The sequence below is a fragment of the Protomyctophum parallelum genome (assembly GCF_964188405.1).
Source record: "Protomyctophum parallelum genome assembly, chromosome: 1".
In the NCBI taxonomy this organism is placed as follows: Eukaryota; Metazoa; Chordata; class Actinopteri; order Myctophiformes; family Myctophidae; genus Protomyctophum; species Protomyctophum parallelum.
The window spans coordinates 25,183,865-25,196,983 of NC_139697.1; the positions used below are offsets into that span (position 1 = coordinate 25,183,865).

At 43.5% G+C, this 13,119-nt stretch overlaps 1 protein-coding gene across 1 annotated transcript in view; it reads left to right on the forward strand.

Moving 5' to 3' along the window:
- Positions 1-12,318, forward strand: part of khdrbs3 (KH domain containing, RNA binding, signal transduction associated 3) — a 128,331-nt gene extending 116,013 nt beyond the window's left edge. Inside the window, exons 8-9 of the mRNA XM_083762273.1 lie at positions 8,635-8,687; positions 12,110-12,318. Of these exons, the coding sequence (XP_083618399.1) occupies positions 8,635-8,687; positions 12,110-12,201 (145 nt within the window). The 3' untranslated portion in view covers positions 12,202-12,318. The remainder of the gene's footprint in view (positions 1-8,634; positions 8,688-12,109) is intronic.
- Positions 12,319-13,119: the final 801 nt, after the last annotated feature.

A 13,119-nucleotide genomic window follows, 5' to 3' on the forward strand; every position in this document is an offset into this window, starting at 1 on the left:
GCAAAACTAACTAGTTAGTTTATTCCGCTACCAATAAAAGTAGTCCGTTACATAACGCCGTTATTAATAGCGCCGTTACACCCAACACTGTTCCACACACACGGCAGGATATAACAAGCACAACGTTTACCATACTTACATTTCTGTCATGCTGTTAGTCTAAGTAGCAGAAACTCAGCTGCCGTTTGTGGTTCCACATTACATAACATTCCACGTTATTTATTCTTTCATTTTGAAATGCACGATTGGTTTCCAAAGTCGCCCTGTAAATGACTTCGTTTGGATGAGGGGCTAAGTCAGGGGTGGGCAATTATTTTTCCCAAGGGGCCGAATTAGAAACTAATTATTTTGGAGGGCCGGGCCAAAAGGCTGAACTTAATTATGCATAATATCAATTTTATTTCTATATAAAATGCAGTAAATGGCCATTTATGATGATGTACAATAAGAGCGCCCCTCATTTCACATGGGTGTGATTCTTTTACTTTCTACTTGCATGCTTGAGACGTTTCCTTTCCCAGTTAAACTATGTTTTTGTTTAAGTTACAAGTCATGTATATACTAGCATTTTATTTTAACAATGAGAACATTAGAGGTAGCTGTTTTAATAGTTGTTCTTCCATACGGAGGACTCTGGTGGTGCCACTTTCACAACGCACATGGCACGCTGCTTACTATCAGCGTGAGAGTGTTGAGTCACTCACAACCATTAAACAACGACGTTCTGAAAACACAATAACAAGCCAACCAGTGATGATATTGTTGAGACTTGGCAGCCTGGCAGGCATTGATGTGTGCTGTGTGTGCACGTTATGCCAGATTTACTTTGTGGTACAACAACGGTGTCGACTTGTGTGCCTGAAAACAGACGATCCACGAGGCATCGCCCAACCGTTCTGAACTTTAGAAGCATGCCACATTCAGGGCGCAACACCGCCGTATGATGCAGCATATCTTAAGTTGCCATGCGCCTGCCCTACCGTGTTGTGAAGCTGCATGCTTAGCTGGGCTTCATGGCTATTTGCACACGCAATTCACGTGCACAGTTGACGTCTGTCCGAGCACGGAAATAGCGTTATAGCGTTTGTTCACCAAGTGTCACTGTTGCACAGCCTAACACACAGACACACAGGCCAGGGAGGAGGGCTTGTGTACAGTACAGTACAGTACAGTACCACTCACTTCAGACAGATATTTTTTAATATAATTCCATTCTATCGGGGTCTGACTAGTACCTGTAGGTTTCTCAGTCACGCACACGCACACACACCCCATTGATACACAATGCATACACATAACAGTATAGATGGAAGATAAAACCGACGAACTAATGATAAATTGGTAATGTTTTAGACATACCGTATGGAGAGATGTAGCCTATATAGAGATATGGTTTCTGGCTGACAATAATCATTGCATTATAGAATAATAAAATGTTTGATTATGTTACATGTTATGTTGCACATACAGCTAGACTACGATACATGTCAAAGTTCCAGACATTCGTTTATGCTATTACTGAATCTATATTGCCCAGTGCAGACATGGCAGTTGAGTGAAAACTACGCATAGGCATCCCAAAATTAATTTAAGCAATATTACACGAGAGGGTGTGGTTTAACGTGATTATTGCCACGACAGTGATGTGGTCAGGAACGAGACGTAGTCGAGTTCCACAAGTGGCAATAATCACGTTAAACCACACCCTCGAGTGTAATATTGCAATTATACAACAGTTACCCTTAAAACTAAGAAAATCGCTGAAAAAACATATTTTTTTAATGACAGATGTAGTCGCTACGACCATAAATGTCCCAAGAAACTAGCTAGCCTAGCCACCGAGTTTGCTGCGCTCTGGGAAAACAGAGCAGCTGAATTATTTGTTTTGATTAGGTGTGGAGTGGTGCTCCTTTGATCCACAGCTAGAAGGCTGTTTCAACCAATCGGATTGCTTCCTCGAAGATATTATTTGTGCAAGGTTCTCTATCAATTACACACCCCATGGAGCCTTGAATTCATGGAAATTTGTTTTTGCCGCATTCATGAGCCAATATGAATATGAATCTGTTCTTGAGAGATGAATAATATGATGAGCTGCGTGCGCAGTCTCCTACTGACCAGCCAATTATTGGCCCAGGAATGCAAAAATAATAATAAAGAATCTCCATGATTTCAAGGTTTCACAGGGTGTGTAATTGGTAGAAAATAAGTAATTCTTGGGTGAACGACTCCTTTTTAAGGATCACCTCAGCATGACGGAGAGAGTGTTAAATGAACTCCGAGACAATGGTACAGTGTGTACAGTGTGTACAGTGTGTACCCTGTGACGGCATGTGGAGCAGAGATCAGTACGCTTGTGATGACAGCCCTCCTGCATGGCTTCCCTGTCTTTGAGCGTTCACACAATAAAAGCAACTTTATCGTCTTCTTGTTAACCCATTTTGGGCGGGAACCCCTTTTGATGTTTCAAGCATTATGTTCTACTTTAGCTATTGAAAAATAGCAGATCTACAAGCTTGCAGGTCTGCTATTTTTGAAAAATCGTGAAAATGTTCCCTGGAACAACATATGTTCAGATGGGGGTCGGCGGCCAATTACATATATTTTTGGGGGTCCTTGACATGAAAATGTTTGAGAACCACTGACATAGAAACATGGGTTTTTTCAGAAAACTGTCAGGATTTAGAAGGCATTCGTAGAATGGTCCTCAAGGCCTAAATATGTTAAAAGCTGTGTGTATACTAGGGCCCTGCTCAGCCTGCTGGTCCCAGGGGAGCCAAGTGAAGGTGCATGCCGATGTGTATTAATCGGGCGTAAGGTCAAGGAGACTGGAGGAGACGACGTGGAGAGCTTCTTTAATTTGTTTCCGTCGTCGGGGCTGAGAACGGAATAGAAACGGAATAGAAATATACTTTATTAATCCCTGAAGTTAAATTAAGGAGCACAGCTGGCTGCTCTCATCAGCAAATCGCATCCGAGGCAATAAATATGAAAGCATAAATCAACAATAAAAACATGTCAAAGTTGCACATCTGTAAGCCGATACTCGTACGTCAGTCCAATCGATGAAATGCCTTGTAAAGTTTAATGGACACAGGTAGGGATGACCCTTTGGCATAATGAGTCTCCCACTGAACGTGCTCTTTCTGTTGGCCATGGAGAGAGGGTCCATGAGGAGCTCAGATGTGGAGCTCGGATAGCATCCTCCCCTCAGACACTACTACGCTTTCTTAACACATTAAGACCCGAGACCCACAAATGCCATGCGCAAAATCAGTAGTTCTCACATTTTCAAGATTTTTCTAAAATTATCAAAAATAGCATGTATACAAGCTGGAGAAATAATGCTTTTGCTATTTTTTTTAATGAGACCCAAGTTGTTAATTCATAATGTATTTTTGTAATATAGGATCCCAGCAAGACACGGCGCAAATACGAGCAATTTTAGGCATGTTACAGAAAAAGTCTCTGTAATGTTTATGTTGTACTATTACTACAACACGATCTAGATAAAAAATAAAGGGATTTAAGATCATTAAAGCTGGGCTGAATACCAGAACCGATGTCGTGTTTGTCTGAGTCAAACTCAGCTAGATTGACAAAATAACTCCAATGCATTCCTGCCTTCCAGGTCCAGGACTTGTCCCCATTGGTTGTCCCCATTCTCAATAGAAGTCTATGTAGGAGAGCTGCCATTGGACTGAAGCCCCATGAAGTGAACAGAGTTTGCGTAATTCTGTCTTACTCTATGGCTCTGGGTCGCGCCGAGGCCGGCACTCGCAGCTCTGTTGTGATCAGAGCTTTATATTTCATATTTGACACCTGCGAGACCGCTGGGCCTGCCGGTGCCGTGCGCCACAACTGCCTTCCACCTCGATTGGGCCACCGAGCCCTCGTCACCCAGATCCCCAGGGGCAGCAGTCACTGTGTGACAGTGTTTTTAAAAGGGCAGACACATCCCCGCAGGTGCAAGTGTAAATCTCTGTACAAGAACAGAACTGTGCTACCGCAGGGGAGAGAAGAACAGAGCAAGTATAGAAATAGAAATGTCTATTTCTCAAACTCTACTAATTGTGGGAACATTTGGCCCCCACAAGTAGAGAGTGAGAGTGTCACGCGCACAGCCGCACACACACACACACACACACACACACACACACACACACACACACACACACACACACACACACACACACACACTAGGCATACCATCTGAGCAGAGAAAACCTGACAACTGAGTGTAAGTTCAATTTGGAGGAAAAAAAATCTGCATTGCCCAAATGTTGCAAATACTTTAGGGAAATCCTTCATATTTGGGACAGTGATATTTGTTTTCAAAGCACCTGTAGGTTTGTAAAGTTTAAAGCCATATGGACGGTCGGCCACACCATATAAAGGATTTGGAATTGTAAAGCTGTGAAACGTGGGTCTCTTTGTGACACAATAGCAGGACCTTCAGCCCTCATGCTGAGCAATCACTGGTCTACACCGCAAATATAGTTTCCTTTTGAAAATCACGCAAACTTTATCTTGCAATGGGAAAAAAACACAGCAATCCTGCTTTTCTTCTTCCAACTATTTTCATCCGGGCCTATTGTTGTCTGTCTTGTTCCATTCTGTACAATCAGACTGTTCTGTGTTCTTTTTTTTCCTTCTTCTGCTAAATTAAATCGAATATTGTTAAGCCTTGTGGCGAGAACAAAACGTAGACCCACTTTGAAAGATTACACGGCGATGGTGGGGATCAAGGCAGCATTGTCGGTCAAGGATACGCCGTCCTTTCTGTCCTGATTGGTGTGGAAAATGTTCGCTTCACATGTGGACGACATACCCGTAGCTTGTTACCCTGAACAGAGAGAGAGAAAGGCTGTCCCCGAACCAGCCTCGGTCTCCTCTGTGCCCCCGCTAATGCCCTGCCGGACTCTTTTCAAATTTATCACAGAGGAAACGGAAGAGTAATGACGACGGAGGAAAACAAAGTCCACCAGGGACGTGTACTACATCATTCAGATTTAACACCGCCATCTGTTATGTGGCGCCCGGGAATGGCAACATCAGTGTTTAAGATGAGCCATTCACGGAGGATGATGGCGACATTCTCCGTATACCTGTGGGAGAGACGCGGTGTTTGAACCCCCGGAATCGGATTCCCCCGATAGACGCGTGTGTTTTTACCTGGGAGACCTGGCTGTGACCCATTTACCCCCTGTCCGTCCGTGCACTGCTTCCAAGACGGATGGCTTTTCTCCGTGTCTTGGCTGCTGCCCGGGAGACACGGAGCCGTGTTTGGACGGACGCCTTCCGTCTTAAATGTCAACTTAAAGGCTGATCTATTTAGAAAGAGCTGTGACAGCCCAGGGCAATGTCTCTATTGACATACTATTACCAGTGGTGCACAGTAACAAATGTACTGTACATTTGAGTGTTTCTTTGTATGTTTTTTTGTTGTTTTGCAAGCTGATGGGGACTGGGAGATATTAGACTTTTAGGTCACCAGGCTGTAAACGAAATAATACTCTGCAACAATTATTGTGCCGAATATAAGACGACTCTGGTTATAAGATGATCCCCATTTTTCAAGACTCATTTGTGGAAAAGAACATTGGATGTCAAATAGTCTAGTCCCTGATTATAATACGACACAGTTTTTAGGATATTTCCATTGGAGAAAAAAACAAAACATAGTTTTATATTCAGACCAGTAGGGTATACGCACCCCTTTAGTCACTTTATTTACGAGCTATTCATGAACAGCTTAGTGAACGGCTTATTTATATATTTTTTTTTTTTTCAAAAAACGTGCGTTGCTTGTTTTACAGGCTGCCCAAAGGATGTAAAAAAAAAACATGCCTTTGACTTTTTGCCTTTGGGCCACGCATGCCAGTAATTTCCAACACAGAGCCCATCAAGCCTGGGTAACCGAGTGGGGAAAGACTTGGTGAAGAGGCTGCTGTGGGAGAGAGAGGTAGTGAAAGGAGATATTGATAAAATGTCACCCCAGAAATTAGAAGTGCCTAGTGGCTTTTGGAGTCGTTAGGCAGCCGAGCGACACGTCAGGACAACAACCAGGGATCTGTTGTTGTCACGGGTTAAAGGGGTAGAATGTAGGGATAAATCAAAGAGACATTTTCTGAATCCAATGATTTCCCAGCTTTGGGACAGACAAAAGAAAACGTATAACCGCTTTCAGCCTGCATGGCCATCCTCCCCTATCCAAACAATTTTTCAAAAGAAGCAAAACAAAAATGCAGCTCTACCAGCTCACAGTGTGTAGCAGTGCCACGTGTTGTGAGCTTGTGGATCGGCTATTTTCATTATTCATCGTCTGACAAAAGTATATAGAGATTAAGTGATTAAAACTGTATGAGGCACTGACTCGGGTGGCACAGGGGTAAAGTGGCCTGTGGCCGTGTTGGGAATTAAGCTGGTTGGGGGTCTCTGTAACTGGACATAGGCTACTATACTCCTATGGAAATCAGCAGGGAACATTGAACAGGAGGTGCAGGACGGAGGTGCTTATTGGCTTCCCGGTGGGGGCTCCTCACTGGCAGGTGAGCCAGAACGATACACTAGCAGTGGCAAAGCAGTGGGGGGAAAAGGGGCAGGGAAAAATAATTGGCTACTCTTTGATCTATATTTGAAAAAGGGACGAACATAGTGCTCGGTACTGGTCGCCTCTCAATGGTTTTAGTGGCGCTTTTATACTGGGTGTTGAGAGTGATTTTATATTTGTTATCGTTAGAATTACGTCTTTATGTGGCCAATGTCAACTGTGGCAAATTGATTTCGTGACATTCCACTCAAAAGTGGATGTTTATTTGGAACGATGTACCGCATTGTGGAATATACAGTACCCTGGCATTTTAGCATGGTGTGAAATCTAATTATTTAGCATCCTGTCAGGTCTTGTCATGGGGTACACAACATGACAGGCCAAAGCATGCATCCAGCCTGTGGAACGTGTCTGTGACTCACTCTCTCTCTCTCTCTCTCTCTCTCTGCGCTCCTCGTCCTGGCCGGCTCTCCCAGACGAGCGATGTCAAGGATATTATGGTGTCGTGACATGCATGCATGGCAGATGCATGGTGTCACTGCTTGCAGAGAGCGCTGATTGGAAAAGCTCACACTCTGAACAACAGCTGGCCTCGCTTTGTGAAGGGGAAACGTTAGTACGAGGGAAATGCTTTTGTTTGTTTCTGCCACTGTTGCATCATTTGCACCGGCGCTATACGGTTGAATCAGCCAGCGCAGCAAAAAGTTAGTGGAAAGTGTCTTTAGTATAATACTTGACCATGCGGTAGTAGTTTTGGCATGTGGCTTTAATTAACCCATTAAGACCTGAGGCAGATTCTACAATAGTTTCCTGAAAAATCGTATGTTTCTATGTCAGTGGGTCTCAAACGTTTTCATGTCAAGGACCCGCAAAACGATGTATGCATTTGGCCCGCGACCCCCATTTCAAAATATATTGTTCCGACTTCCAGGGACCACCAGAAGTGAAGATCTGAGCTAAAAATGTTAGCTCTAAAATATAGGCTATATATTCAAAGATTTGACCGGGAAAGCATGCAATTGCCACTGTTAACTGGCAAACTGCTGGGCCTAAATATGCTTTTAAAAGCATATTTGATCTATTACCTACTATAGCGATCCTACAATACATGTGGAATTCTTATCTGTCCTCCATCCAACGTTTGACCCGTTATGATTTCTTTCCCCCTCCCCATACACATCCAGTGGCTTCAGAAAATGATAATAGTGGTATCTATCGGTAGCCTTTAGATGTGGCCACTCGTTGATCGCTTCGCCCCCGAGTTCACCCTGGGATGTCCTCTGCTGTTGCCACGGTCTATGCCCAGGCTATAGAAGCCTCGGATGGCGCCCTCAGCCCCCTCTAATCCAGGGAGCGGATGAGGCACTCCTGTCAGCGGGGCCAGACTGACAGGCAAGGAGCGAGGCCTCAGCTGGGTGACGGGCTGACGTACGTACGTCGCCTCAGTGGCAGCCTTATGATGAATTGCCTCTGCTGAATGATGGCACCGTTACTGAATGATACTGGGAGCAGGATTGTTCTGTCAGCAACTCACCGGGGACCGGGAGGATAAATAAATGAAGAATAAAGCAAGAAATGAACCACTCTGCAAGATGCCACCCCCCCTCCCCCCCCCCCAACACACACGCGCGTGCGCACGCAAACTCACGTGCCTTTTTATTTTTCATTAAAGTTGCCATCTCTTATGGATCTCCGTGGCCGTTGATATGGAACTGTAGGTTTGTGAGGGGGAAATATGGAAAGGGAAATTGCTTGTGATGGCCGCCAGATGTGCGACGCAAACTTTTGAGTGATTGTTGTACGCCGTCTGATCTTTTTGCTTCCCGCGCTTACGTTCCGCTCGGAGCACGGTTTTGAAAGACAACTGGAACATGTTTATACGCCATTAGTGACCAGCGCCTGTGACTGCTTAGTATTTACCATACGTGACTTTGATGTTATTTGATGGGAGGATTATTCAATTATTTTGTTTACATGCCAATTATCTGCCGATACCTTCAACTAAGTTTGATGGATCGTCTTCAGGTTTGTTTTGATCTCATGTCATGTTTACCACCGACTGTCTGTCTCTGCCTCCACAGCTCGGACGACTACTATGAATACGGCAGCGCGGAATCTTACGAAGAATCCTATGGTGAGTTGGACATATCTGGTATAATGCGTGCCGTTTTTATTTTATGATTATGTAAACCGTATTACGTCTTACCCGTATTTAATTGGTAAAAGAATGAGTGTATACTGTACCACTATGTGGATGCTGGAGTTCAAGTGGTTAGGTACGATTTTGAATACAGGCCTTTTACATTAGATTATATTAAACGTATTTCTTCCACCACTGCTGAGTGTAGCGGTGTAACGTGGAAGCGATTGAACCCTGGCTCGGGGCTCCCACTCGCAAACTACCGTGCCAATAGGGCTGAGCCTGATTGGCACGGCTGTTGCGGGCTGGGTCTTGGCTGGGGACTACAGCCCCCCCCCCCCCCCCCCCCAGTCTTTGAAGCGCATGCTCACGCTTCTCACTTCACACCGCGGACCGCCGCACACTATGTCCCTCACGCGAGGATATCACGCTCCACGTCCTGCCGACTACGCCAGATTGCCAGATTGTAGAAGCAGGGATTGAACCCGGGGCTCCCACTCGCCAGACCAACGCGCAACCTACCGTGCCAATACAGGGCTGAGCCCGATTGGCAGAGCTGTTGTGGGCTGGTTCTACAATCAGCCTGGGGGCTACAATCAGCCCATGCACTGTTGCCACAAGCTGCAAAACAGTGTACCACAGGTGTAGTGGATTATCTTGTGACAGACAGAGACTATCAACTATCACTAAATACTGACTGTACAAAACTAAGAAAAACAAGTCATTATTTCATTTGCATAGTACAGTATCCCAAGTGACTTTTTTGGGCAATTGTGTGTTTAACAGCAAAGTTAAATCAATGATGGCAGAAGTGATGACACTATTGTTGTTGAGAAATTAATGTACAGTACACTACCTAAAGGATGTATGGAAACATGAAAAAAAAAAGAAAAAAACTGTATACGTAGGCTAATTTGAAGGCTAACTACCCGACACGTTTGCAAATGATTAGAACGTGCTTTTTTAATGTAATTAAGTAAGTCTTGCAACCTAATTAATGTTTAAATCCTTTTGAATATTCTTCATGAAGTGACATGTATGCATGTGCAATATGTACACAAAAGTTAACTAATTGACTAGATATAATTTTCAGTCTATCCCCAATATCCAAAATATTTCTCAAATATTATTTAAAGGTATATTCAGTGATTTCACTCAAAAAAACCTTAGGTTTCGTTTTTGGCTGTGGGACCCAGCCTTTCGTCCAATCAGATAGAGCCAAAAACGAAACCTACGGTTTTTTGACACCCAGGGGTTTACTGGCGACAGGGAGGAACTCCTTATATGGCCAGCACACTCTATAGTAGGGAGGATTATCACAACTAAACAAAAAAAAAATTGATATTTGAATTAAGTGAAATCACTGAATATACCTTTAAAAACAAAAAGCTTTCATAACCCTGAAGGATAAGCATATATAAGGATCAAAACGGCCAACCACATGCAACCTATTCCGCTCATGTCATAATAGGCAAACATTCAGCAAAAATAGGTGAACATCCTGCAAAACATACCCATTCTACAAGGTCAGAAATCTACACGCTCAAGGCGTCACGTTGGGACGCCTTGAGCTTGTCGATTGGATTTTTTCCTGCAAAGATTAAAAAGGAGGGCGTCCTCAGTACAGACCCTTGGCGGACCCTGGTCAATAAAAAAAGATTGAAACGACGTTTAATAAACTTTCTAAGTAACTTCCCCGACACTGCTGACCACACAAGTCAGACCCGCCGAACAATCAGGGCCCCGCCATGCGGCATGCGCCACGGCGGGCATTGCATCAGGAGAGAACAAAAGGGCGCCTCTCGACAATTCAAAGGCACGCCACCTCAGATAAACAGAGAATGATGTACCTTCCCTCATTCTCAGAACATACAAGGTTAACCGTGGTTCATTTCTCTCAAAGTGACTGTCAGGTGAAAAGGAGCTGACAGGTTTAATTAAGGACTATTGGTTATGGGCTGCCAACAGAGAGCTCCGCCTATAAAACAAGCCTTTTGTTGATGCCCTCGGCTCTGGGGAAGAAGAGGCCGCTAGTGGCTAAAGATCAGACAAAAGACGGCCATCGATAGAGGAGGTACTTGAACATTGACAAGACGCGAGCGCTGAACGACGGCTGAGGTGGGTTAATGGTAATTGTGACCTTCTTTTTTTTTCTTCTTTTTTTTTACCGGGGAGCCACTAAACGGGTCTCTTTTCAAGTAGCTCTACTTGATCCCCGAGATTCAATTATCTGCCGTGCATCCGTCCACCTGAGATGGCGAGCCTTTATTGCCGTTCCTGTCCGGGCTCTCCGTTTGCCTTTTGTCATCGGATAGCTCTTATCAGTCACGTTGTGATGCATCGTGTTCACAGAGGAGGTCATGACTCCGTGATTACAAAGGGCCCATACAGACGTATACAGTATAGTGGGGGGTACACACAATAACATCCTCAGTGTTCATTGACCCATTTATTTAGGCCTGACGTTGAAATTTAAGAAATGTCTTCTAAATCAGTGGTGTTCAATATTTCATGTCAAGGACCCCAAAAATGATACGTATTTGGCCGCCGACCCCCATCTGAAAATATGTTATTCCAGGAACCCCTCAGAAGCAAAGATTTGAGTTAAAAATGTTCGCTGTGAAAGAATATATACAAAGATTTGCACTAGATTTTCACGATAATTTCAAAATAGCAGACCTACAAGCACTCGGTGCTGCGCTATGAGCTTGTAGATCTGCTATTTTTCAATAGCTGAATAGTAATATAATGTTAAAACACCAAAAGGGGTTCCCGTACAGAATGGATTAAAGTAGTTGTTCACCCCCCCAAAATGTCTTATTTTCTATCATACCCCATGAAGCCTTGAGTTGATGATTTTTTTTTTTTTGTCACATTTCTGAGCCGATAATTTGACGACCAGCAGAGTATCCGGTAGGAGGCTCGCAGAGTCTCCATTGGGTCTCTTTGCCGGGCATCAAATTATTAGCTTAGGAATGTGACAAAAATTTACGATCTCCACGAATTCAAGGCTTCATGGGGTGTGCAAAAATAAGTAATGTTTTGGGGTGAACTACTCCTTTAACCCATTAAGACCTGAGGCCAATTCTACAATTGCCTTCTAAATCAGTAGTTAGTTCGCACACTTAAGATTTCTCATGTATGTAAAATAAAACATAAAAGATTGTAGTGCACTCTCAAAGTAAATACACAATATATGTACAGTAGCACATCTGCGTTGGAGGTGTCTCCCTACTCTAATACTCAAATAAAACCCTCTTGATACGCGTGGTGTGGGAGACTCTGGTTCAGATTCCCGAGTAGGACATAAAGGTTGCCCATTGTATCTTTAAAGGAGTAGTTCACCCAAAAAATGGTGAACTACTGTCTGTCTGTCTGTCCAATAACAATATTTCTGTTATTTTGCTCTCCATCAGGTCAGGAGGAGTGGGCACACAATGGCAGGAAAGCGCCGGTATCGCGGACATCCAAGGGCGTGTACAGAGAGCAGCCATACACCAGATATTGAACTGTTTGTTGCTGCCCCGCATCAGAGTCCTCATGGCTGTTTCAACCCAAGTAATGGATTTTGTATGGACGCTCCCTCACTTTTTACAATTGAAACGAAACAAACCAGCTAATAAACGACGAAGGAAAAAAAAAACGGGGACAGAAATGACAATGAATTGGTGAAACCTGGTTTCCAAAAACAAAACGGCCGCCCCCGATTAAAAAAAAGAAAAAAAAACTTGAAAAATGTTAATACATAATTGTATCCTGTCCTCTAAAACAGAGCTTTACTGGAGATTAAAAATTAAGTTCCTCTCTTAGCTATGCGATTGTAAAGAGTCACATTGTATCTGCCTAGTTTGTTTGGTTTAACCTCTAAGACGTTAATACAATGTTTCTACATGGCTTTCAGAGCAACTTAATTTCCCGCCCTTTATACGTTAAACCAGGAAGTGATCACTTAAAACAAGAAAGACATGTACGTAGTAGTTTAGGTCTAGCAAAAGTGCGGTAATGTAGATATTCTTTTCCCAAGGGGAGCGGAGGGGAGGGGAGGGAGGGGGGGCTGTGGTGAATTGTGTCCCTTGTAAATTATACCTTTACAATTAATGAGAAGAGAAAAGTCATACTGCAAACATATTGTATTGTTGTTTTTTCTCCTTTTGTAAGATAATGGTTCTTCAGTGTTAAAGGGCTTATGAAAGCATGGTGTGGATTTGTGGGTATTGTCAGCTGTTTCATTCTTAAAGGCTGTAGTAGTGTTTCTGTCCCCCCCAACACCTTCCCTTTAATACATCTTAAATAGGTGTACAGAGTTTCTGTAAACCAAATATCCATAGCTGCAAAACGTCCCGGGAACTTTTGATTTTTGTGACCCCCCTCCCCTTTTATTTAGAAGCTCTAAAACTAATCATTTCAAATTTATAATTAAAATGAA